The sequence below is a fragment of the Oncorhynchus mykiss genome, chromosome 2 (assembly GCF_013265735.2).
Source record: "Oncorhynchus mykiss isolate Arlee chromosome 2, USDA_OmykA_1.1, whole genome shotgun sequence".
In the NCBI taxonomy this organism is placed as follows: Eukaryota; Metazoa; Chordata; class Actinopteri; order Salmoniformes; family Salmonidae; genus Oncorhynchus; species Oncorhynchus mykiss.
The window spans coordinates 103,255,194-103,282,530 of NC_048566.1; the positions used below are offsets into that span (position 1 = coordinate 103,255,194).

The 27,337-nt window shown below is 39.7% G+C and overlaps 1 protein-coding gene across 1 annotated transcript; it reads left to right on the forward strand.

Annotated features, from left to right (window-relative positions):
- The first annotated feature begins 552 nt into the window (after positions 1-552).
- rapsn (receptor-associated protein of the synapse, 43kD) lies at positions 553-19,404 on the forward strand. Its single transcript, XM_036961408.1, has 8 exons — positions 553-1,467; positions 9,226-9,405; positions 10,093-10,251; positions 12,133-12,291; positions 16,502-16,600; positions 16,875-17,051; positions 17,288-17,487; positions 18,361-19,404. The coding sequence occupies exons 1-8, from the start codon at positions 1,240-1,242 to the stop codon at positions 18,431-18,433; spliced, it is 1,275 nt and encodes a 424-aa protein (XP_036817303.1). The 5' UTR covers positions 553-1,239; the 3' UTR covers positions 18,434-19,404.
- The last annotated feature ends 7,933 nt before the right edge of the window (positions 19,405-27,337 follow it).

Below are 27,337 nucleotides of genomic sequence, written 5' to 3' on the forward strand. Positions count from 1 at the left end.
GGCTGTTCAACTGAAACCCAAGGCCAGTAACATGTTGGACTTTGTGAACTATTCTGAGCATCAGTTGCTGACACCAGGGTGAGGGTTAAAGTGGGGGTTGTAGTGGCTGTGCGTGTGTGCCTCCAGTCCACTAGACCCACCCACAGGAATGAGTGGCCAGCCAGCCACTAGGAGTAGTTTGTTTGACAAGCTGCACCTTCAATGTTGTGAAATAACTTTGCTTATAGCTGTTGCTCTCTTCTCCCAGTTCAGACCCCCCCCTCCCCACGGTTTGAGTGAGATGCCCAGGTCAGATCCATTTCTGGGTGTAGCTCTATGCATTTTCTGACGGCTGGGATGTGGAGGTAGCGCTTTAACTTCAGTCAGAGTTTGGATGAAAGGTTGAGGTCTTTCTGTGAGGAGGGTAGAGAGGGTATAGCGTCTCCTATCGGGACCTTGGATCTGTGAACAGAGGACAGAGCAGGATTCCTATAGTGACACATGGTCCAGAGTGACAGGGACATCTGCTGCAGCGCCAGCCCAGGGACAGGGAGAGGGAAGGGGGGGGGGGAACTGGGGCGCTGGACATTCCTTTCACAGGGGTGCGGAGGGAGCAGATATTCTGGGATACCGCTGCCAGCACTTCGCAGGGAGACGTGTTTCTGCAGCGTTTTTCGAAAGCAGAATTTCTTCGGGAAGTGAACTGTGAACTCTTAAAGGTGTTACTGTTGGATCGAGGAAGTAGGGAGGGACACGTTTGGTTTTCCTTTCGCCTCGTCCTCAACGTGATTAGGTATGAAGGTGTTAGTTGGCTGGTCCTTTAAAGTCCTGGATCCAGTTTCCTCCCAGTCATCCTGACCCGTCGCCTGCCGGAGCTGAGAGAGTTGGATCAGAGAGAGAGATATAGAGACCTACTGGATCAGAGAGAGCGATATAGAGACCTACTGGATCAGAGAGAGAGATATAGAGACCTACTGGATCAGAGAGAGAGGCCTAGTACCACAGAGAGGAACGTCAGAGAATCGTAGATCGTTAGAGGATCCTCAGTCTTTACGACCAGATCTTTGTTAATGTAACCCACTGTACATGGGCAAGGATCTACTTTCTTAACATAACCCACTGTACATGGGCAAGGATCTACTTTCTTAACATAACCCACTGTACATGGGCAAGGAACTACTTTCTTAACGTAACTCACTGTACATTGGCAAGGATCTACTTTCTTGGTCCTCCACTGAAAGCCAAACAACACCTAAACGGATGAATATTTTTATGAGGCACCTCCTTGTAGCAGAGATGGGCCAGGACCAAACCAAGCAGCAGGTAGAGAAAGGCTTAAAGCTGTACCAGGCCAATCAGACTGACAAAGCCCTGCATGTCTGGACCAAGGTGCTGGAGAAGACCTCAGACCCCGGGGGGAAGTTCAGAGTGCTGGGCTGTCTCATCACCGCCCACTCTGAGATGGGGAAGTATAAAGAGATGCTCAAGGTAAAACAGAGAGAGAGAGAGAGTCCCTGTCAAATTCACTAGCCATGTCGAAGTAGATGTTTTCTAATTTCTCATCAGTTCAACATCCTGTTATTGAAGTGTTGAGATGTTAGCTATTTGGGCAGCATGTCACACAGTTGTAGACACATTCCACATGCTGATTGAACAGTTGATATTAGGCATTAGTTGAGTTAGACAAAAACTATTTAATAGGATAGACTTTGTAGTATGATCCTCTGATTTCCTCCTGTATGTATGATGTAAAGGATATCTTGAAGTGTCCATCTTTTGGGATTATAACACAGCACTATCAATTTTATAGCAGCAAGGGTTGGAACTGAAATGATTTTCCAATCGTTTTGTTCTGAACAGAACCCCCCCCATAAAAAGCTTTTACGTTCCACTGTTCCAACCAACAAAATAATGTAATGAACCGGTTCGAAAAACGAAACAAAAAGTTTATATCGTTCCTTTCTGTTCCTTTTTTAACCTGAAATCAACAGTTGTTTACATTTATCTTATTAAATTACTTCATGAAGCCGGCAAGCTAGTTGTTTAGACTAATCAGTGCAGATGAAGCCGGCAAGCTAGTTGTTTAGACCAATCAGTGCAGATGAAGCCGGCAAGCTAGTTGTTTAGACCAATCAGTGCAGATGAAGCCGGCAAGCTAGTTGTTTAGACCAATCAGTGCAGATGAAGCCGGCAAGCTAGTTGTTTAGACCAATCAGTGCAGATGAAGCCGGCAAGCTAGTTGTTTAGACCAATCAGTGCAGATGGAGGTGGTCAGCTAGTTGTTTAGACCAATCAGTGCAGATGAAGCCGGCCAGATAGTTGTTCAGAAGCATGATGGACACACAAGTGTAGTCTATGGAGCAAGACGCAACTGAAATTTTGCAGGTGAGGAGAGAGCAAGAAGGGGTTGAGGAGGAGGCTTGTAGTGTTAAAGGGTAGCTTCCATCCTTCTCCTCGCCCCTACCTGGGCCAGAACCAGGGACCCTCGGCATACATCAACAACAGTCACCCACAAAGCATCATTACCCATCGCTCCACAAAAGCCACGGCCCTTGCAGGAGCAAAGGGGAACCACTACTTCAAGGTCTCAGAGCGAGTGACGTCACTAATTGAAACGCTATTAGCTCTCACCCCGCTAACTAGCTAGCCATTTCACACCGGTTACTCTGGGCATCTTGTTATGACATCATTACCTGAATTAGGTCCACAGAATTATAGCTAAGAGGAGCGGCTTCTATGGAGGAACGTTGAATAGCTAGCTAACACGCTTGTGTGTGCAGAGCAGCAACAACATACTGACTCAACTCCAGTCACTTTAATAATGGAAAATGTATGTAAAAAAATGCATCACTAGCCACTTTAAACAATGCCACTTAATATAATGTTTACATGCCCTGCATTGCTCATCTCATATGCAAATACTGTACTCGATACCATCTTCTGCATCTTGCCTATGCCGTTCTGTACCATCACTCATTAATATATTTTTATGTACATATTCTTCATCCCTTTACACTTGTGTGTATAAGGTAGTAGTTGTGAAATTGTTAGGTTAGATTACTCGTTGGTTATTACGTTGGTTGGTTATTATTGTCGGAACTAGAAGCACAAGCATTTCACTACACTCACATTAACATCTGCTAACCATGTGTATGTGACAAATAAAATTTGATTTGAACTAAAAACACTTCCTTTTTGTAGTTAATAAATCCAACATGAAACGTGATAACTAGGCCTGTAGTATCCTTAACTAGCATTTGAGAAGGTGAATTAGTTCTTCTCTAGCTAATAAACATCTCTCTTCCTATTTTCTGAATAATAATTGTAATGTCTGGTCAGTAGCCTGTGCTTCAGAGGGTGGAGGGGCATGTAGCCTTCACACACACTGGCAAAGATTTTCAGCTGACAGGCAGACACTGGAATAAGTTACCAAGTCACAGAGTGAGGGCTTTGCATAGGTGCTTTGTTGCATTTTTTTTGTGGGTCTGAAAAAAATGCCTGGAATGAAAAAGACGGTTCTGTTCCGGAACAGTATGGATCACTTTCGTTCCAGGTTCCATTTCTGTTCTTTTTGCGGATTTTCAGTTCTGTTCCTTGAACCGGTTCCAATAATGCATGGGGTTTTAAACTGAAATGGCAGGAAATCTGCTGAGAGGTTGTGTGGAGAGATATGATGATGGATATGATGAGTGGATGCTGCTGCTGCTGTCATTAATTTAATGTGTCATCGTGCTGGATGCCAGGGGGCAGAGTGATCGAGATACGGTCTCCAGCTCTTCCATTGCAGCATTTCAACAATGGTGAAAGAACATGGTGTTGTTTCAAACCTCTCCTCCTGGGATTATCCGTAGAAATAGATTGGACTAGAATAGACAAAGCCCCTCAGACCATGTCTGAGTATATAATATCTGACTGTAGTACATTCTATTTCTATGGCGTTATCTAAACTGAATCCTGAGGAGCATCAGGGGGTTAATGTGTGGCTTCCACAGGATACAGGCATATGGGGGCACAGAGAGAGCCTTGCAACCAGAGCTCGGATGTGAGCCTTGTTGAAATAAAACTCCCTACTCTCTCCTGTACGCACTGCTTAATTACCGGGCCCCAAAACAGGAGACTGTGAATTAAAACTTGAACTTCTGAAACTTCTTAACTCTTATGTGTTATGGGTGACTAAATTGTTCTATATATTTAGGTACATGACATAATTGTATCAATAATAATATTCCATTACTTCTATCCTATCAAAAGGTTTTGTTTTGTTTTGTATCTACAAGGCCAGTCTCCCAGCTACAGATTAGGCCTAGTGATGGACGGAAGAGCACTTTCAATAGAGATCTGTCAAGATGGCATATAGTTTTAGTTATCTACATTGTGTTTATGGTGTTAGTTATCAACATTGTGATTATGGTGTTAGTTATCTACATTGTGTCTATAGTGTTAGTTATTTACATTGTCTCCAGTGTTAGTTATCTACATTGTGTCTATAGTGTTAGTTAAATATATTGTGTCCATAGTGTTAGTTATCTACATTGTGTCTATAGTGTTAGTTATCTACATTGTGTCCATAGTGTTAGTTATCTACATTGTGTCCATTGTGTTAGTTATCTACATTGTGTCTGTCTATAGTGTTAGTTATCTACATTGTGTCTATAGTGTTAGTTATCTACATTGTGTCCATAGTGTTATCTACATTGTGTCCATAGTGTTAGTTATCTACATTGTGTCCATAGTGTTAGTTATCTACATTGTGTCCATAGTGTTAGTTGTCTACATTGTGTCCAATAGTTTATCTACATTGTGTCCATAGTGTTAGTTATCTACATTGTGTCTATAGTGTTAGTTATCTACATTGTGTCTAAAGTGTTAGTTATCTACATTGTGTCCAATAGTTTATCTACATTGTGTCTATAGTGTTAGTTATCTACATTGTGTCTATAGTGTTAGTTATTTACCTTGTGTCCACAGTGTTAGTTATCTACATTGTGTCTATAGTGTTAGTTATCTACATTGTGTCCATAGTGTTAGTTTTCTACATTGTGTCCATAGTGTTAGTTATCTACATTGTGTCTATAATGTTAGTTGTCTACATTGTGTCCAATAGTTTATCTACATTGTGTCCATAGTGTTAGTTATCTACATTGTGTCTATAGTGTTAGTTATCTACATTGTGTCTAAAGTGTTAGTTATCTACATTGTGTCCAATAGTTTATCTACATTGTGTCTATAGTGTTAGTTATCTACATTGTGTCTATAGTGTTAGTTATTTACCTTGTGTCCACAGTGTTAGTTATCTACATTGTGTCTATAGTGTTAGTTTTCTACATTGTGTCTATAGTGTTAGTTATCTACATTGTGTCCATAGTGTTAGTTATCTACATTGTGTCTATAGTGCTATTTACATTGTATTTATACGGTTAGTATCTACATTGTGTCTATAGTGTTAGTTATCTACATTGTGTCCATAGTGTTAGTTATCTACATTGTGTCTAAAGTGTTAGTTATCTACATTGTGTCCAATAGTTTATCTACATTGTGTCTATAGTGTTAGTTATCTACGTTGTGTCCAATAGTTTATCTACATTGTGTCCATAGTGTTAGTTATCTACATTGTGTCTATAGTGTTAGTTATCTACATTGTGTCTAAAGTGTTAGTTATCTACATTGTGTCCAATAGTTTATCTACATTGTGTCTATAGTGTTAGTTATCTACATTGTGTCTATAGTGTTAGTTATCTACATTGTGTCTATAGTGTTAGTTATCTACATTGTGTCCATAGTGTTAGTTATCTACATTGTGTCTAAAGTGTTAGTTATCTACATTGTGTCCAATAGTTTATCTACATTGTGTCCAATAGTTTATCTACATTGTGTCTATAGTGTTAGTTATCTACGTTGTGTCCAATAGTTTATCTACATTGTGTCCATAGTGTTAGTTATCTACATTGTGTCTATAGTGTTAGTTATGTACATTGTGTCTAAAGTGTTAGTTATCTACATTGTGTCCAATAGTTTATCTACATTGTGTCTATAGTGTTAGTTATCTACATTGTGTCTATAGTGTTAGTTATCTACATTGTGTCTATAGTGTTAGTTATCTACATTGTGTCCATAGTGTTAGTTATCTACATTGTGTCTAAAGTGTTAGTTATCCACGTTGTGTCCATATTGTTAGTTATCTACAATGTGTCTTTAGTGTTAGTTATCTACGTTGTGTCCAATAGTTTATCTACATTGTGTCTATAGTGTTAGTTATCTACATTGTGTCTAAAGTGTTAGTTATCTACAATGTGTCTATAGTGTTAGTTATCTACATTGTGTCTAAAGTGTTAGTTATCCACGTTGTGTCCATATTGTTAGTTATCTACAATGTGTCTTTAGTGTTAGTTATCTACGTTGTGTCCAATAGTTTATCTACATTGTGTCCATAGTGTTAGTTATCTACATTGTGTCTATAGTGTTAGTTATCTACATTGTGTCTAAAGTGTTAGTTATCTACATTGTGTCCAATAGTTTATCTACATTGTGTCTATGGTGTTAGTTATCTACATTGTGTCTATAGTGTTAGTTATCTACATTGTGTCTATTGTGTTAGTTATCTACAATGTGTCTATAGTGTTAGTTATCTACATTGTGTCTAAAGTGTTAGTTATCCACGTTGTGTCCATATTGTTAGTTATCTACAATGTGTCTTTAGTGTTAGTTATCTCAAATCAAATCAAATGTATTTATATAGCCCTTCCTACATCAGCTGATATCTCAAAGTGCTGTACAGAAACCCAGCCTAAAACCCCAAACAGCAAGCAATGCAGGTGTAGAACCATGGTGGCTAGGAAAACCTCCCTAGAAAGGCCAAAACCTAGGAAGAAACCAGGCTATATGGGGTGGCCAGTCCTCTTCTGGTTGTGCCGGGTGGAGATTATAACAGAACATGGCCAAGATGTTCAAATGTTCATAAATGACCAGCATGGTCAAATAATAATAATCACAGGCAGAACAGTTGAAACTGGAGCAACAGCACGGCCAGATGGACTGGGGACAGCAAGGAGTCATCATGTGAGGTAGTCCTGAGGCATGGTCCTAGGGTTCAGGTCCTCCGAGAGAGAGAAAGAAAGAGAAAAGGAGAGAATTAGAGAGAGCATACTTAAATTCACACAGGACACCGGATAAGACAGGAGAAGTACTCCAGATGTAACAAACTGACCCTAACCCCCCGACACATAAACTACTGCAGCATAAATACTGGAGGCTGAGACAGGAGGGGTCAGGAAACACTGTGTTTAGTTATCTACAGTATATTGTTAGTTACCTACATTGTGTCTATAGTGTTAGTTATCTACATTGTCTCTCCAGTGTTAGTTATCTACATTGTGCCCATAGTGTTAGTTATCTACATTGTGCACATAGTGTTAGTTATCTACATTTTGTCCATAGTGTTAGTTATCTACATTGTGTCCATAGTGTTAGTTAGCTACATTGTGTCTATAGTGTTAGTTATCTTCATTGTGTCCATAGTGTTAGTTATCTACATTATGTCCATAGTGTTAGTTATCTACATTGTGTCTATAGTGTTAGTTATCTACATTGTGTCTATAGTGTTAGTTATCTACATTGTGTCTATAGTGTTAGTTATCTACATTGTGTCCATAGTGTTAGTTAGCTACATTGTGTCTATAGTGTTAGTTATCTACATTGTGTCTATAGTGTTAGTTATCTACATTGTGTCTATAGTGTTAGTTATCTACATTGTGTCTATAGTGTTAGTTATCTACATTGTGTCTATAGTGTTAGTTATCTACATTGTGTCTATAGTGGTAGTTATCTACATTGTGTCCATAGTGTTAGTTATCTGCATTGTCTCTCCAGTGTTAGTTATCTGCATTGTCTCTCCAGTGTTAGTTATCTACATTGTGTCTATAGTGTTAGTTATCCACATTGTGTCTATAGTGTTAGTTATCTACATTGTGTCCAACAGTTTATCAACATTGTGTCTATAGTGTTAGTTATCTAAATTCTGTCCATAGTGTAAGTTATCTATAGTGTCTATAGTGTTCATTATCTACGTTGTGTCTATAGTGTTAGTTATCTACATTGTGTCCATAGTGTTAGTTATCTACATTGTGCCCATAGTGTTAGTTATCTACATTGTGTCCATAGTGTTAGTTATCTACATTGTGTCTATAGTGTTAGTTATCTAGATTTGGTCTACATTGTTAGTTATCTACATTTTGTCTGTAGTGTTAGTTATCTACATTGTGTCCATAGTGTTAGTTATCTACATTGTGCCCATAGTGTTAGTTATCTACATTGTGTCCATAGTGTTAGTTATCTACATTGTGTCCATAGTGTTAGTTATCTGCATTGTCTCTCCAGTGTTAGTTATCTGCATTGTCTCTCCAGTGTTAGTTATCTACATTGTGTCCATAGTGTTAGTTATCTACATTGTGTCCATAGTGTTAGTTATCTACATTGTGTCTATAGTGTTAGTTATATACGTTGTGTCCATAGTGTTAGTTATATACATTGTGTCCATAGTGTTAGTTATCTCCATTGTGTCTATAGTGTTAGTTATATACGTTGTGTACATAGTGTTAGTTGTCTACATTGTGTCCATAGTGTTAGTTATCTCCATTGTGTCTATAGTGTTAGTTATATATGTTGTGTACATAGTGTTAGTTGTCTACATTGTGTCCATAGTGTTATCTACATTGTGTCTATAGTGTTAGTTATCTACATTGTGTCCATAGTGTTAGTTATCTACATTGTGTCCATAGTGTTAGTTATCTACATTGTGTCCATAGTGTTAGTTATCTACATTGTCTCTCCAGTGTTAGTTATCTACATTGTGTCCATAGTGTTAGTTATCTACATTGTGTCCATAGTGTTAGTTATCTACATTGTGTCTATAGTGTTAGTTATCTACATTGTGTCCATAGTGTTAGTTATCTACATTGTGTCCATAGTGTTAGTTATCTACATTGTGTCTATAGTGTTAGTTATCTACATTGTGTCCATAGTGTTAGTTATCTACATTGTGTCCATAGTGTTAGTTATCTACATTGTGTCTATAGTGTTAGTTATCTACATTGTGTCCATAGTGTTAGTTATCTACATTGTGTCCATAGTGTTAGTTATCTACGTTGTGTCTACAGTGTTAGTGGTCTACATTGTGTCTATACTGTTAATTATCTACATTGGTCCTACCTATTTTGGCCATCCTCTCTCTCTCTCTCTCTCCTCCGTCAGTATGCCTTGGCCCAGATAGACACAGCCAGGGAGATGGAGGACCCAGACTACCTGACTGAGGGCTACCTCAACCTGGCTAGGAGCAACGAGAAGCTGTGTGACTTCCAGAAGACTGTGTCCTACTGTAAGACCTGCCTCAACATGCAGGGAACCACTGTCAGTCTGCAACTTAACGGACAGGTGGGTCTCAGCAATAATATACAATCATATTATAATACTGTAATACATGCTGTTTCGCCTTATTTCCTGTTGCCAAACAAAACAGGACACATACATAATGGTGGCAGAAAACAAAACAACACAACAATAAACAACACGTTCTTACAGTAAGAGACAAAACAACAGGAAAATAAAGAGAATGGGACGTCTGGGACCTCTGGAACCTCTGGGACGTCTGGGACCTCTGGACCTCTGGTATGTCTGGACATCTGGGACCTCTGGGACCTCTGGATGTCTGGGACCTCTGGACATCTGGACATCTGGGACCTCTGGGACCTCTGGGACGTCTGGGACCTCTGGGACCTCTGGGACGTCTGGGACCTCTGGGACGTCTGGGACCTCTGGGACCTCTGGGACGTCTGGGACCTCTGGCACCTCTGGGACGTCTGGGACGTCTTGGACGTCTTGGACCTCTGGGACCTCTGGGACGTCTGGGACGTCTGGGACCTCTGGGACCTCTGGGACGTCTGGGACGTCTGGGACCTCTGGGACCTCTGGATGTCTGGGACCTCTGGGACCTCTGGACGTCTGGGTCCTCTGGACGTCTGCGTACATCTGAGTCTACTGAAAAAAATGCCACAATGCAAATGAAGTCAAGTCCTTTACGACTTCTGCCTTTATGACCTCTGCCTCTACTTGTGTTTCCAGGTGTGTCTGAGCATGGGCAACGCGTTCCTGGGCGTCAGTGTGTTCCAGAAGGCTCTAGAGAGCTATGAGAAGGCCCTGCGCTACGCCCACAACAACGATGACAAGATGCTGGAGTCTAGAGTCTGCTGCAGCCTGGGGAACTTCTACATCCAGCTCAAGGTAAAGTGTCGACAGTATGTCTATATTATGACGCTCTGAGAAAATGTCCTATATTTGTTATTACATTGCTATTACTTTGTTACATCCCTGATTAGATGCAATTCAACCTTGTATGTAAAAAGAGTCTTCAAAATATTATCAATTCTCAGAAGAGTCCTCCTTCAATTCAACACAGTTATATTTGAGGACACATCTTGTCAAATGCATTTTGGTGCAAAGGCTGAGTGAGCCACGTAGGCCCCGGTCAGAGGCCTGTTGTATTCTAGCCTGGTAGAGGCCTACTGTATTCTAGCCTGGCAGAGGCCTGTTGTGTTCTAGTTTGGTAGAGGCCTGTTGTATTCTAGCCTGGTAGAGGCCTATGTAGTAGTGTGTTTTGTCCCCTACATTGGTCCCAGACTAAACTGTGTTGACCCTAGTACAGTTGTTATTGTAGTTATGTTGTATTGTAGCCTGGTAGAGGCCTGTTGTATTCTAGCTTGGTGGACGCCTGCCTGTGTAGTCGAGACCTGGGTCTAGCCTGGTAGAGGCCCTGTTGTATTCTGTTTTGACACGTGAGATTTGTCCCAGTAATCCCTGGATTCCAAAAAGTGGATTGGTTTCAATCAGGTCCAGATTAGCTGGCGTCCGGAGAATGAAAGTTGAATCTGCTCGCCCTAATAATACAGGATAGTCCTAAACTCTCAGCGGTTATTAATTAAATCGGCGGTTAGAATATTATGGCATCAAGTTAGAACGCTTATAAAGAGGTAAAGTTTATATAAAAACTGTAGTGTTGCTGATCCGGACTGCTAAATTTGGCTGTAGACCAAGTGTGTGTTTCACAGAGCTGCCCTATTGGCCAGGACTCCCTTGTGAAAGAGAGATTCTGACCTGATTGGGATAACATGGTTCAATTAAATAAAAGTTAAATTAAATTTAAAAAATGGACGCCGGCTCCTCACGGCAGCGTAGCCTAGTGGTTAGAGCGTTGAACAAGGCTGTTAACCCACTGTTCCCTGGTAGGCCATCATTGAAAATAAGAATTTGTTCTTAACTGACTTGCCTAGTTAAATAAAGGTAAAATAAATAAAAAAAACTCATCCATCTGTTCTGTTTGAAGGACTATGAGAAGGCCCTGTTCTTCCCCTGTAAATGATCTGTTATGTCCTCCCATCAGGACTATGAGAAGGCCCTGTTCTTCCTGTGTAACTGATCTGTTATGTCCTCCCATCAGGACTATGAGAAGGCCCTGTTCTTCCTGTGTAAATGATCTGTTATGTCCTCCCATCAGGACTATGAGAAGGCCCTGTTCTTCCCGTGTAAATGATCTATTATGTCCTCCCATCAGGACTATGAGAAGGCCCCGTTCTTCCTGTGTAAATGATCTGTTATGTCCTCCCATCAGGACTATGAGAAGGCCCTGTTCTTCCCGTGTAAATGATCTGTTATGTCTTCCCATCAGGACTATGAGAAGGCCCTGTTCTTCCCGTGTAAATGATCTGTTACCCTCCCATCAGGACTATGAGAAGGCCCTGTTCTTCCCCTGTAAATGATCTGTTACCCTCCCATCAGGACTATGAGAAGGCCCTGTTCTTCCCCTGTAAATGATCTGTTACCCTCCCATCAGGACTATGAGAAGGCCCTGTTCTTCCCCTGTAAATGATCTGTTACCCTCCCATCAGGACTATGAGAAGGCCCTGTTCTTCCCCTGTAAATTATATGTTACCCTCCCATCAGGACTATGAGAAGGCCCTGTTCTTCCCCTGTAAATGATCTGTTACCCTCCCATCAGGACTATGAGAAGGCCCTGTTCTTCCCCTGTAAATGATCTGTTACCCTCCCATCAGGACTATGAGAAGGCCCTGTTCTTCCCCTGTAAATGATCTGTTACCCTCCCATCAGGACTATGAGAAGGCCCTGTTCTTCCCGTGTAAAGCGGCTGAGCTGGTGAATGACTACGGTAAAGGCTGGAGTCTGAAGTACAGGGCCATGAGCCAGTACCACATGTCTGTAGCCTACAGGAAACTGGACCGCCTGCCTGATGCCATGGAGTGCTGTGAGGTAACGTTTATTAGTGTTGTTTAGTATTAGTGGCATTGTTTATTAATCCAGTGAGTTATTATGTATTACCTACATTCCCAGAGATGATACGAGACTAGATACTGCTGTAAACAAGGGTTGGGGTCGACTCCATTTCAATTGCAAAATTGCAAAAATCGCTGAAGCTGTAGGCTTATATTTGGCTCACTAACTTTAAACATAAGCTATCTGAGCAGCTAACCGATCGCTGCAGCTGTACATAGTCCATCTGTACATAGCCCATCTGTTAATAGCCCATCTGTAAATAGCCCATCCAACTACCTACCTCATCCCCATATTGTTTTTGTTTACTTTTCTGCTCTTTTGCACACCAGTATCTCTACTTACACATTATCATCTGCTCATCTATCACTCCAGTGGTAATCTGCTAAATTGTAATTACTTTGCTACTATGGCCTATTTATTGCCTTACCTCCTCATGCCATTTGCACACACTGTATATAGACTTCCTTTTTTTTCTATTGTATTACTGACTGTACACTTGTTTATTCCATGTGTAACTCTGTTGTTGTTGTTTGTGTCGCACTGCTTTGCTTTATCTTGGCCAGGTCGCAGTTGTAAATGAGAACTTGTTCTCAACTGGCCTACCTGGTTAAATACAATTTAAAAAAATTAAATAAAAAATAATAATTCAGAAGGTCAACGGAAAGTTAAATTCCAATTTGTGTTTACTTCCTGGATTGATGGGATTAAAGTAAAGATGACGGTAGTGGTAGGTGAGTTCAGAAACCACCGTGATATACTGTTACAGTAATTTAATTATACCAATGTGTTTTCATTAATAGAATTCCCTTAATCTATTTCATGACAATTTGTAAGATTATTGTTTGCATAAAATAGACAGAGACCAGTCTTATCAATAATAGGTAACAGAATTTATTCTCGGAGCGCGCTGCCACGTTATCACGAGCAACAGTTTATATACAATAACATGACGTCATTTCATTGCTTAACAGAATCCCCTCCTCTCGACCGGGACAAAGGGAACTTTAAAGGTTCATTCTGACCGCCCCAGCACATACACAGGACACACAACACAACTGAATTAACTTTTGACCCCTCAACATTATCGATCACCACTTAGCTGACAGTTCTAATTAACAGAAAACCTAGGAATGCACTCACTTCCTTATCTAAAACACCCCAGAGCTCAGTTTCGTCAGTTCAACCATAGGTTAACTACCTTATCTGTTTACTTAATCCACTACCCATTTCTTTCTTCCTAGTTGGAATGGTGTTCATTAACCTGTTGTAACTATGGGGGCACTATTTCATTATTGGATAAAAAAACTGGTTAAATGGAACTGTAACTAAGTAAACTTATGTCTGATTAACAATATGAGTTCATAAGAAAGGAAAGGATAAGAAGGGATTGTGTGACACAGACAAGGAGTAATTAAAGTTAAAATGAGGATATTGTTTATTCATTTATTCATAATATTTCTAACATATACTCTGCTATTCTGTACCATGTGCAACTCAATATTAGGAAAGTGTTCTTAATGTTTTCTACACTTAGTTGTGTGTCTTTGTGTTAGAGAGTGACAGACCGTATCAGTGACAGGTGCAGCCGGCATGCCAGGCAGTGTGTCTTTGTGTTGTACGATCTTAGACCTCTGGGTATAAATATGCTGCCTCTGGTTTAAAGTGTTCATTAACACAGAGGGGACAGAGTTAACTGTAATACTTTACTGGAGAGACAGAGAAATACCTTGATGTCACTGCTAAGTACTGCAGTAGTCGTGGTGGTTGGGTAGTAGCAGAGCAGTGGGAAATAGCACCATATTCCCTGTATAGAGCCCTACATTTGACCATAGCCCTGTAGGGCACTATATAGGGAATAGGGTGCCATTTGACCAGAGCCCTGTAGGGCTCTATATAGGGAATAGGGTGCCATTGGGGACTGAAATGGGGAGTGTTGTTTCAGATTTATCACCGCTGTTCTGCTGAACAGATTTAGCTTCAACACATTTCATTCATCCTGTCATAGTTAGAATACATCTGACCAAGGAAAGAATTCATCCTGGAGTAAAAACAATAGCAGCCCTCAGTAAGCAGGCCTCAGTTAGCAGCCCTCAATTAGCAGCCCTCAATTAGCAGCCCTCAGTTAGCAGGTCTCAGTTAGCAGCCCAATCAGCCCTCAGTTATCAGCCTTCAGTTAGCAGGCCTCAGTAAGCAGGCCTCAGTTAGCAGCCCTCAATTAGCAGGCCTCAATTAGCAGGCCTCAGTTAGCAGTCCTCAGTTAGCAGCCCTCAGTTAGCAGTCCTCAGTTAGCAGTCCTCAGTTAGCAGTCCTCAGTTAGCAGTCCTCAGTTAGCAGCCCTCAGTTAGCAGCCCAATCAGCCCTCAGTTATCAGCCATCAGTTAGCAGCCCTCAGTTAGCAGTCCTCAGTTAGCAGCCCTCAGTTAGCGGTCCTCAGTTAGCAGCCCAATCAGCCCTCAGTTATCAGCCCTCAGTTAGCAGGCCTCAGTTAGCCGCTCTCAGTTAGCAGCCCTAGCAGCCCTCAGTTATCAGCCCTCAGTTAGCATGCCTCAGTTAGCAGCTCTCAGTTAGCAGCCCTAGCAGCCCTCAGTTATCAGCCTTCAGTTAGCAGGCCTCAGTTTTCCATAGAAATAGAATTGACTATAATGGACATTCAAGCCAATGATCTGTAATGGTAGGACTGGCAAGCCAATGATCTGGCAAGCCAACACCATCCTATATAACTACTGTCTATATTGTCTATACACACCATTCTATATAACTACTGTCTATACACACCATCCTATATAACTACTGTCTATACTGTCTATACACACCATCCTATATAACTACTGTCTATACTGTCTATACACACCATCCTATTATAACTACTGTCTATACACACCATCCTATATAACTACTGTCTATACACACTATCCTATATAACTACTGTCTATACACACCATTCTAAATAACTACTGTCTATACACACCATCCTATATAACTACTGTCTATACTGTCTATACACACCATCCTATTATAACTACTGTCAATACTGTCTATACACACCATCCTATATAACTACTGTCTATACTGTCTACACCACCACACCTTAATGTTAATGTCCTTACTGTTAATGTCCTTAATGTTAATGTCCTTTCTGTTAATGTCCTTAATGTTAATGTCCTTACTGTTAATGTCCTTAATGTTAATGTCGTTAATGTTTATGTCCTTTCTGTTAATGTCCTTAATGTTAATGTCCTTAATGTTAATGTCCTTAATGTTAATGTCCTTACTGTTAATGTCCTTAATGTTTATGTCCTTAATGTTAATGTCCTTACTGTTAATGTCCTTAATGTTAATGTCCTTAATGTTAATGTCCTTAATGTTAATGTCCTTACTGTTAATGTCCTTAATGTTAATGTCCTTACTGTTAATGTCCTTAATGTTAATGTCCTTACTGTTAATGTCCTTAATGTTAATGTCGTTAATGTTTATGTCCTTTCTGTTAATGTCCTTAATGTTAATGTCCTTACTGTTAATGTCCTTAATGTTAATGTCCTTACTGTTAATGTCCTTAATGTTAATGTCGTTAATGTTTATGTCCTTTCTGTTAATGTCCTTAATGTTAATGTCCTTACTGTTAATGTCCTTAATGTTAATGTCCTTAATGTTTATGTCCTTAATGTTAATGTCCTTAATGTTTATGTCCTTTCTGTTAATGTCCTTTCTGTTAATGTCCTTAATGTTAATGTCCTTAATGTTTATGTCCTTTCTGTTAATGTCCTTAATGTTAATGTCCTTTCTGTTAATGCCCTTAATGTTAATGTCCTTAATGTTAATGCCCTTTCTGTTAATGGGCTTTCTGTTAATGTCCTTAATGTTAATGTCCTTAATGTTAATGTCCTTAATGTTAATGTCCTCAGATGGTAAAAACAGGAGGACTTAGCTGATGTACAGTAAGGATGTGTTGTTCAGAGGTTGTTGGTGTTGTTCAGAGGTTGTGTGTGTTGTTTAGAGGTTGTGTGTGTTGTTTAGAGGTCGTGTGTGTGTTGTTCAGAGGTTGTGTGTGTGTGTTGTTTAGAGGTCGTGTGTGTGTTGTTCAGAGGTCGTGTGTGTGTGTTGTTTAGAGGTTTTGTGTGTTGATCAGAGGTTGTGTGTGTGTTATTTAGAGGTTGTGTGTCACACTAAAGTGGTTCCCATCCTCCAGGAGTCCATGAAGATAGCCCTGCAGCACGGGGACCGACCTCTCCAGGCGCTGTGCTTACTGAACTTCGCTGATATCCATCGCTGCCGGAATGACGTTGATGTAAGTAACCAAATACTGTCCGTGCTACACTGTTACAGATACATGGACGTAAGCTGAAGAGCAAAACATTCCTTCAATATAGTCTGGGCTTGATTCATATTATTTTCTCTCCTCTCACCCTGTCCTCTCCTTTCTCTTCTCCTGTTCTCTCCTCATCTCCTCCCCTCATCTCCTCTCCCCCTTTTCTCTTCTCTCCTCTCCTGTTCTCTCTTCTCTCCTCTCCTCTCTTCTCTTCCCTCCTCTCCCTCACCTCCTGTTCTCTCCTCTCCTCCAGAAAGCATTGCCTCGTTATGAGTCCTCCATGTGTATAATGACAGAGATTGGGAACCGTCTTGGCCAGACCCAGGTGTACCTGGGGGTAGGGAAGTGTTGGCTCCAGCAGAAAGAATTGGACAAGGCTCTGGATGCTCTGCAGCGAGCTCAGGAGTTGTCAGAAGCTTTAGGAACCAAGGTACAGTGCACATAGTTCTGAATAAATACCATGAAAATATGCTGCCTTTTTACTGTGCAATTAAAACAATCATGCAACAGTCAGATGCACGTCACACTTTAGCTTGTGCTAAATTCCAGTTCTTGTCCCATTAGCTGTGTAGCCTGAATGAGGGAATCGACTGCAGTAAGTCAGCTACGTTCAGTCTGTGTGTTGATTCTAACCCTTATATACCTCTCTCTCTCTCTCTGTGTTAGCTGTGTAGTCTAAAGGTGCACTGTCTCAGTGAGGGGATCTACCGCAGTAAGGAGAGGCAGGAGGAGCTGAGGGAGCAGGTTGTGAAGTTCCTGCAGTGTGTGGAGGAGCTGGAGCTGTACTGTGGAATGTGTGGCGAGTCCATAGGAGAGAAGAACCAACAGCTGCAGGCTCTGCCCTGCTCTCACATCTTCCACCTCCAGTAGGTGCTCTAACGATGACCCATCTACATGTTATGTAGTCTACATTATTACTACATGTGGCTCTGCCCTGCTCTCACAACTTACACCACCTCCAGTAGGGACTTTTGCCTTGATTAAAAACCTCTACAGGATCGGTGTCCCACCCACGGGAAGGTTGAGCTAACGTAGGCTAATGTGATTAACATGAGGTTGTAAGTAACAAGAACATTTCCCAGGACATTGACATATCTGATATTGGCAGAAAGCTTAAATTCTTGTTCATCTAACTGCACTGTACAATTTACAGTAGCTATTACAGTGAAATAATACCATGCTATTGTTTGAGGAGAGTGCACAATTTTGAACTTGAAAATGTATTTATAAACCAATTAGGCATATTTGGGAAGTCCTGATAGAACATTTTGAACAGAAATGCAATGGTTCATTGAATCAGTCTAAAACTTTGCACATACACTGCTGCCAACTAGTGGCCAAAATCTAAATTGCAGCTGGGCTGGAATAATACATTTTGGCCTTTGTCTTGCATTTCAAAGATGGTACAAAAAAATGATTTTTTTTCTCTCTTTGTATTATCTTTTACCAGATCTAATGTGATACATTCTCCGACATTCATTTCACATTTTCACAAACTTCAAAGTGTTTCCTTTCAATTGGTATCAAGAATATGCATATCCTTGCTTCAGGTCCTGAGCTACAGGCAGTTAGATTTGGAAATGTAATTTTAGACAAAAAATTGAAAAAAAGGGGGCGTATCCTTAAGAGGTTTTTTAACATATTCTACATGTTTTATGTCCAGGGGTGGAAACAGGGGGGAACTCTTAGGATTTGACATGAGTCAGTTCCCAGAGTCTCTACTTCTTCTATCCTCTCAGGTGTCTACAGAACAACGGTTCCAGGGGCTGCCCCAAATGTCGTCGGTCCTCCATGAAGCCTGGGTTTGTGTGAGGTTACGAGGCACGGTGCCTGGGACTTGAGGACACTATGTGAAGCCCCGACCTCAGTCACATAGGAGAGCCAGACTGCACTTCTGAATGGGCAGACTGCTGAACACATATCTGAATGTCCTAACTAAACTGAACACACATCTGAATGTCCCAACTAAACACATATCTGAATGTCCTAACTAAACTGATCACAGACTCGGATACAGTTTGTTGACTGGCTACTGTGCTCAGAGGATGTGCCACAGAAACAGGCACCAGCCCATCACCTCGTCCCCGGGCTACTTGCTACCGACCGAGCGAGAGCTGGCTGGTAGACAAGACTAACAATCCCAGGGTGAGGACAGACAGGACTGTATTTCAAGACACAGTCACAGTTCAAAGGTCACCACTCCACCTGTTTTGTACAGTGAACATGTCTCCTTAGACAGATGAGGATACAGTGATAGCTTTATTACACTGTTGTACATGATTTACTGTTGTTTTTTTGTTGTCAGAGGGTGAGGAGGAAGAAATCCAATATACTTCTTAGTTTTGTGTACGTCTGTTTTAAATAAATCTGATAGTTTAGCATAATGTTCACTTTACTTTGGGTTAGGGTACGCTGGAAGATTCATTGCAATCATGTAATTTGGAAATTATGTTAAACATTATTGTTTGGGATAAAGTGAAATCACTAGGATTTTGGCCACACGTTCTATTATTCAAGTTTAACAAAATGGTATTTTAAATATACCCCATCGAAAGGCTATATGTTCTATAAATGATTACTGTAAAGTGGCTAATGGCCATATGTCATGAACATATTTCTGTACAACCGTTTTATCATCCGTTCTCAGTGAACATACGGTTCGTTGTCCAATCACAGTTGAGAACACAACACTTCAACTAAAGATCATAATCACGAAGATCAAATGCTGATCAAATGGACAATCAGGATATACTTGTGTTCGTTTGATAAAAATATAAAAACTATAAACTAGTATTTGTCCTTATTGCAGGGGTATGCAGTTTCCCCTTTTTTTCAACTTACAGTAAGTTGAATTTTCACTTAGTCTCCCATTAACATCAGTGCATGACTAAGTGAAAATTGAACTCAAGTGGAAGTTAGGATTCACCCCTAAGTGACTAAGGAGCAGTTCAACCCACATTGTGTTATTAATTATTAGGTGAGCTTGCTGAAGGCAAAGCACAACTCTAGATTTATAACACATTATTATTATTATTCTGCCCGCTCTAGCGCTTAAACAATTTAAGCTGTAAACATGAAAACAACGTGCGAATGTGCAGACTGCCCTAGCTTAGATTGCTTGAGAACATGTTTTTGATAGCATTTATACATTTTGAAGTATAATATAATATTTAGATAAGCTCCCAATGCGTTTCAATGAAAGAGAAAAAGATCCGTTAGACTTGATAAAGAAATGAAAACTTCTAGACCCATCTCCTCTTTCACTGTTTAAGCCATCAACTCCAAACCAGATGTTCAGACCGGCCCAACTTAGTATGAGAACTCCTTTGATAAGCAATCTGCCTATACTTTAGGAACTGTAGCCATTTCAAATGTGCATAGATTCGCATGGGTTTCAATGAGAACCATGGGAATACAGAGGCAGCTGTTCAAAAAGATCCTGCTCCTTGGACAATTAAGCTAAAAGACTAACTTTAAAACACTCAGGCTATCCTAACTTCACATTATTCTAACATATAAAACACTCAGGCTATCCTAACTTCACATTATTCTAACATATAAAACACTCAGGCTATCCTAACTTCACATTATTCTAACATATAAAACACTCAGGCTATCCTAACTTCACATTATGCTAACATATAAAACACTCAGGCTATCCTAACTTCACATGATTTAACATCTTTATCAAGTATAACTATATAAAATGGCACACAACTATTGACCACAAGACTACTGATGACAACTACTGACCACATCCAGACTGTAGGGCCCAAAGAGCCTGCAACCCAATCACACAACTACTGACCACAATCACACAACTACTGACCACAATCACACAACTACTGACCACAATCACACAACTACTGACCACAATCACAGAACTACTGACCACAATCACACAACTACTGACCACAATCACACAACTACTGACCACAATCACACAACTACTGACCCAATCACACAACTACTGACCCAATCACACAACTACTGACCACAATCACACAACTACTGACCACAATCACACAACTACTGATCACAATCACACAACTACTGATCACAATCACACAACTACTGACCACAATCACACAACTACTGACCACAATCACACAACTACTGACCACAATCACACAACTACTGACCACAATCACACAACTACTGACCACAATCACACAACTACTGACCACAATCACACAACTACTGACCACAACTAACTGCTCTGGTCCGCACTATAAATTATAATTATTTAAATGTTCTACATTTGCACATAATAACCACCAACGGTTCAAGATAGAGACACCAAACCCAATTTCGAATGCTCAGGATACCCTATCCTGTCACTCTATCTTTTCATCTACCTACTTTTTCAACTATAACCAGTCACCACCATTACTACTGTAGACACTACCACTACTATAACCAGTAACTACCATTACTATAACTATAACCAGTCACTACCATTACTACTGTAGACACTACCACTACTATAACTAGTCACTACCATTACTACTGTAGACACTACCACTACTATAACCAGTCACTACCATTACTACTGTAGACACTACCACTACTATAACCAGTCACTACCATTACTACTGTAGTCACTACCACTACTATAACCAGTCACCACCATTACTATAACCAGTCACTACCATTACTACTGTAGACACTACCACTACTATAACTAGTCACTACCACTATTATAACTATAACCAGTCACTACCACTACTATAACCAGTCACTACCATTACTACTGTAGACACTACCACTACTATAACCAGTCACTACCACTACTATAACCAGTCACTACCATTACTACTGTAGACACTACCACTACTATAACCAGTCACTACCATTACTATAACTATAACCAGTCACTACCATTACTACTGTAGACACTACCACTACTATAACCAGTCACTACCATTACTACTGTAGACACTACCACTACTATAACCAGTCACTACCACTACTATAACCAGTCACTACCATTACTACTGTAGACACTACCACTACTATAACCAGTCACTACCATTACTACTGTAGACACTACCACTACTATAACCAGTCACTACCACTACTATAACCAGTCACTACCATTACTACTGTAGACACTACCACTACTATAACCAGTCACTACCATTACTATAACTATAACCAGTCACTACCACTACTATAACCAGTCACTACCATTACTACTGTAGACACTACCACTACTATAACCAGTCACTACCACTATTATAACTATAACCAGTCACTACCACTACTATAACCAGTCACTACCATTACTATAACTATAACCAGTCACTACCACTACTATAACCAGTCACTACCATTACTACTGTACACACTACCACTACAATAACTATAACCAGTCACCACCATTACTACTGCAGACACTATCACCACTAAAAGTTAAATCAAAACATACTTTAAAACAAGCTAGCAAGCACACCACATTTTATTCAGGAAATGTACTTTTCCAGTTAAGTTTCAATTACTTTTTCTATCCAGCATCCATTTCTGGAAAACTAAAAATATATGTTTCTTTTGAGTCAATAACACTACAACAGTATTCAAAGCAAAACATTGTTGGGAATGAAACACAATTAGATAATGTATTATTGGGAAAACGATGTTGTCTGACCAATCACTTCCATGTAGAATAATAAGAAACTGTAAAGATATTTTCATTTATCTAGTTGTTGAAGCTCTGGTGTAAATAAGATTGGTTCTAATGGTGATTATTAGCAGTAACACAATGTGGATAGTTGTTGCATGTTTACTTTGCCAAGTAGAACAAGTAATCAACCCTTTTATTAATATACAAATGGGTTGTTTGATTCTCGAAAGTCACACTTTATATAAACACAATGGCTTTTCTATTTTATTGATTGATAATATTCATATTTATATCGTTGTTAATCACCATTTTTTTCTTACAGATTTCCAATAATTTTAAGTAGATTGTATGAACATATACAACAACAATATTGTGGCGTTTTTTCATTTGACAATCAATCCTAACTTATCTGGAATGCATTGTTTTAACTTAATTCACTTTGTTAAATGTGTAAGAAATATATTTTACTGGAATGCATTGTAACTTTCTAGAATGAATTGTTTTGCGTCATAACTTTGTTAAATGTGTAAGAAATATATTTTACTGGAATGCATTGTAACTTTCTAGAATGAATTGTTTTGCGTCATAACTTTGTTAAATGTGTAAGACATATATTTTATGATGTAGCATTTTGTAATTTTATATTTAATCCATTTCGATCTGGTCAAAATGTTTTGATTATAAAATGGAATATGAACTATTCTTAGAGTGTATTTATTCTTGTCCTTTTTAATAAACCGCCACATTTACAGATATGAACATTGTAGATGATCGTTTGACTTTATCTAGTTGGTGTTAAAGTTAAGACAGACAAAATAATGTATTATCTTTTCACACCTTCATGTAACATAATGTAGGCCTGTATGATGTGTAACATAATGTAGGCCTGTATGATGTGTAACATAATGTAGGCCTGTATGATGTGTAACATAATGTAGGCCTGTATGATGTGTGACATAATGTAGGCCTGTATGATGTGTAACATAAGTATACCAAACAATAAGAACACCTTCCTAATATTGAGTCCATCCCACCCCACAGTTGTGTCAAGTTGTCTGGATGTCCTTTGGGTGTTGGACCATTCTTGATACACATGGGAGCCTGTTGAGTGTGAAAAACCCAGCAGCATTGCAGTTGTTGATACACTCAATCCAGTGTGCCTGGCACCTACTACCATAACCTGTTCAAAGGCACTTACATCTTTTGATTTAACCAGGTTAACCTTCTTTAACCTGTCTCCTCCCTTTCATCTACACTGATTGAAGTGGATTTAACAAGTAACATCAATAAGGGATCCTACTGAGGGATCCTAATAAGGGATCCTCCTATCTTCTGACAGCGACACAGCGCCCCCCTGTGGACTGACGCTGAACTTTACTACAACCTTAAATTTAACCCGGTTTAAAATTCATGTTGAGGTGGTAGAACTAACTAAATGAAACATGCTCATGTCTGTTATTTCCATATAGGATATGTAAGTAAAAAAAAACTGCCCATTATTAAATTTGAGAAATTATTTCATTGATCTTTTATTGTTCTATGTTGACTTGTTCTATTGTTGCTACATTCACTTAGCTACTGACTTGTTCTATTGTTGCTACATTCACTTAGCTACTGACTTGTTCTATTGTTGCTACGTTCACTTAGCTACTGACTTGTTCTATTGTTGCTACATTCACTTAGCTACTGACTTGTTCTATTGTTGCTGCATTCACTTAGCTACTGACTTGTTATATTGTTGCTATTCACTTAGCTACTGACTTGTTCTATTGTTGCTATTCACTTAGCTACTGACTTGTTCTATTGTTGCTGCATTCACTTAGCTACTGACTTGTTCTATTGTTGCTATTCACTTAGCTACTGACTTGTTCTATTGTTGCTGCATTCACTTAGCTACTGACTTGTTATATTGTTGCTATTCACTTAGCTACTGACTTGTTCTATTGTTGCTATTCACTTAGCTACTGACTTGTTCTATTGTTGCTGCATTCACTTAGCTACTGACGTGTTCTATTGTTGCTACGTTCACTTAGCTACTGACTTGTTCTATTGTTGCTATTCACTTAGCTACTGACTTGTTCTATTGTTAGCAACACTCCCCATCCAACCTGACAGATCTTGAGAGGATCTGCAGAGAAGAATGGGAGATACTCCCCAAATACAGGTGTGCCAAGTTTGTAGCGTCATACCGGAGAAGACTCAAGGCTGTAATCGCTGCCAAAGTACTGAGTAAAGGGTCTAAATACTTATGTAAATGTCAAATTTCAGTGTTTTATTTGCAATAAATTTGCAAAAATGTCTAAAATCATGTTTTTGCTTTGTCATTATGGGGTATTTATTGTGTGTAGATTAATGAGGGGAAAAAACAACATTTAATATATTTAAGAATAAGGCAGTCACGTAACAAAACGTGGAAAAAGTCAAGGGCTGTGAATACTTTCCGAATGCACTGTACATACATACAGTTGAAGTCGGAAGTTTACATACACTAAGTTGACTGTGCCTTTAAACAGCTTGGAAAATCCCAGAAAATGATGTCATGGCTTTAGAAGCTTCTGATAGGCTAATTGACATCATTTGAGTCAATTGGAGGTGTACATGTTGATGTATTTCAAGGCCTACCTTCAAACTCAGTGCCTCTTTGCTTGACATCATGGGAAAATCTAAAGAAATCAGCCAAGAACTCAGGAAAAAAAATTGGGAGAAATTTCCAAATATCTGTTTGCTGCAGGAGGGACTGGTGCATTTCACAAAATAGATGACATCATGAGAATGGAAAATTATGTGGATATATTGAAGCAACATCTCAAGACATCAGTCAGGAAGTTGAAGCTTGGTCGCAAATGGGTCTTCCAAATGGACAATGACCCCAAGCATACTTCCAAAGTTGTGGCTAAATGGCTAAAGCACAACAAAGTCAAGGTGTTGGAGTGGCCATCACAAAGCCCTGACCTCAATCCTATAGAACATTTGTGAGCAGAACTGAAAAAAGCGTGTGCGAGCAAGGAGGCCTACAAATATGACTCAGTTACACCAGCTCTGTCTGGAGGAATGGGCCAGAATTCACCCAACTTATTGTGGGAAGCTTGTGGAAGGCTACCCGAAACGTTTGACCCAAGTTAAACAAATTAAAGGCAATGCTACCAAATACACTCAATTAGTATGTTAACTTAGAAATAAATAATTCTCTCTACTATTATTCTGACATTTCACATTCTTAAAATAAAGTGGTGATCCTAACTGACCTAAGACAGGGAATTGTTATGAGTATTAAAATGTCAGGAATTGTGGAAAAACTGAGTTTAAATGTATTTGGCTAAGGTGTATGTAAACTTCCAACTTCAATTGTATCTATACCTACTGTAGGTCAAGGCCCTGTTGCATAAAACATCTTTACTATTTCCCTTAAGGAATAGTTTTCCCTTACCGAAGGGAATTGTTTAAGGGTGTTGCATAGAGCCCCTCATATTTCCTCAGGTAAGGGCATAATTTAAAGATTTTATGGTAGTTTGAAGGCATGTGTAACAGTATTGCTTCCGTCCCCTCGCCCCGGGCTCGAACCAGGGACCCTCTGCACACATCAACAACTGACACCCACGAAGCATCGTTACAACTACTTCAAGGTCTCAGAGCGAGTGACGTCACCGATTGAAACGTTATTAGCGCGCACCACGCCAACTAGCTAGCCATTTCACATCGGTTACACATGTATGGCAGAAATAGTATCTGGTTACCATGGAGATGGCAACTGACTTAATGTCTTAAATAATGTATTTATTTTGTGGTATAAAATGTTTACATCTACAATAAACCAAGGATAATCAAATTGCTTCAGAAGATAATAAACCATGTTTATTGTAGTTACTTGTTTATTGTATATTCCTTTCTAGCAAGTCAAGCTAGCTTACAGAGAGTAGTCAGCTAGCTAGCTTTGTAGCCACGGATTGTGCACTTTCCATTGTTTAGCTAAGAAGCTAGCTACCTAGCTGGTGGTTGTTTTTTCTATTGAAACCTGGGCACCTCCACAAATGGGGTTTACATTGATATCCATACTGAATGAAGCGGTTAAGGGACCTCATGGGCACCCATAACTTTTTCACTTAATTTATGAGGGAAATTCACGTTAAAATGTTTTGTACAACTGACTTAAAGTGAAGGAAATTGTAAGGGAAACGATGAGGTGATGAATAATTTTGTTTTATGGTTGACTAAGTCAGTTGCACAAAATGTTTTAAGGTGAATTTGTGCAAATAGCTACCTAGTGAAACAATGGAAGGAGCACAATCCATGGCTACGAAGCTAGCTGGCTAGCTTAGCTACCTACTCTGTAAATTAGCTTGATGTGCTAGAAAGTAATAGAAACCAATTGAGATTAAAAGTAGATAATTTAAAAAAGTATCTTATGAATCAACTTGTTTCTCCTGTCTTGAATGTAGAAGTTCAATTTTGTGATCTCCCAAAAATAAATGCTCTTTGATAAAATGTTCAGGTCATCTCCATGGTAACAAGAGGTTCTTTCTGCTTTACATTACTTTAAACTAGCATAAAACCCCTTAAGTCTGCCCCTTAACAGGGGCTCTATGAAACGCCACTTAACACTTCCCTTAGGTAAGGGGAAATGATTCCTTAAACACTTCAGATGTTTTATGCAACCAGGCTCAGGCCCCAAGTGAAACTATGTTGCTGGCCTCCACTTTGTCCATTAACTTACAGCGAATGGAAATGTGTCTTTATGCTCACAACCCAATCCCCCGAAACACACCCTGATGGCCTGGAGGCAATGGGTCAATGCAGCGTCCCTGAACCAATCTATTATTTCTGGGCAAGTTGAGTGATGATGAACAAGTCCATTTAAATGGCACCATGTGTTCTCTACTAGTAGGTTGAGACCCCGACTGAATTCCATTTAAATGGCACCATGTGTTCTCTACTAGTAGGTTGAGACCCCGACTGAATTCCATTTAAATGGCACCATGTGTTCTCTACTAGTAGGTTGAGACCCCGACTGAATTCCATTTAAATGGCACCATGTGTTCTCTACTAGTAGGTTGAGACCCCGACTGAATTCCATTTAAATGGCACCATGTGTTCTC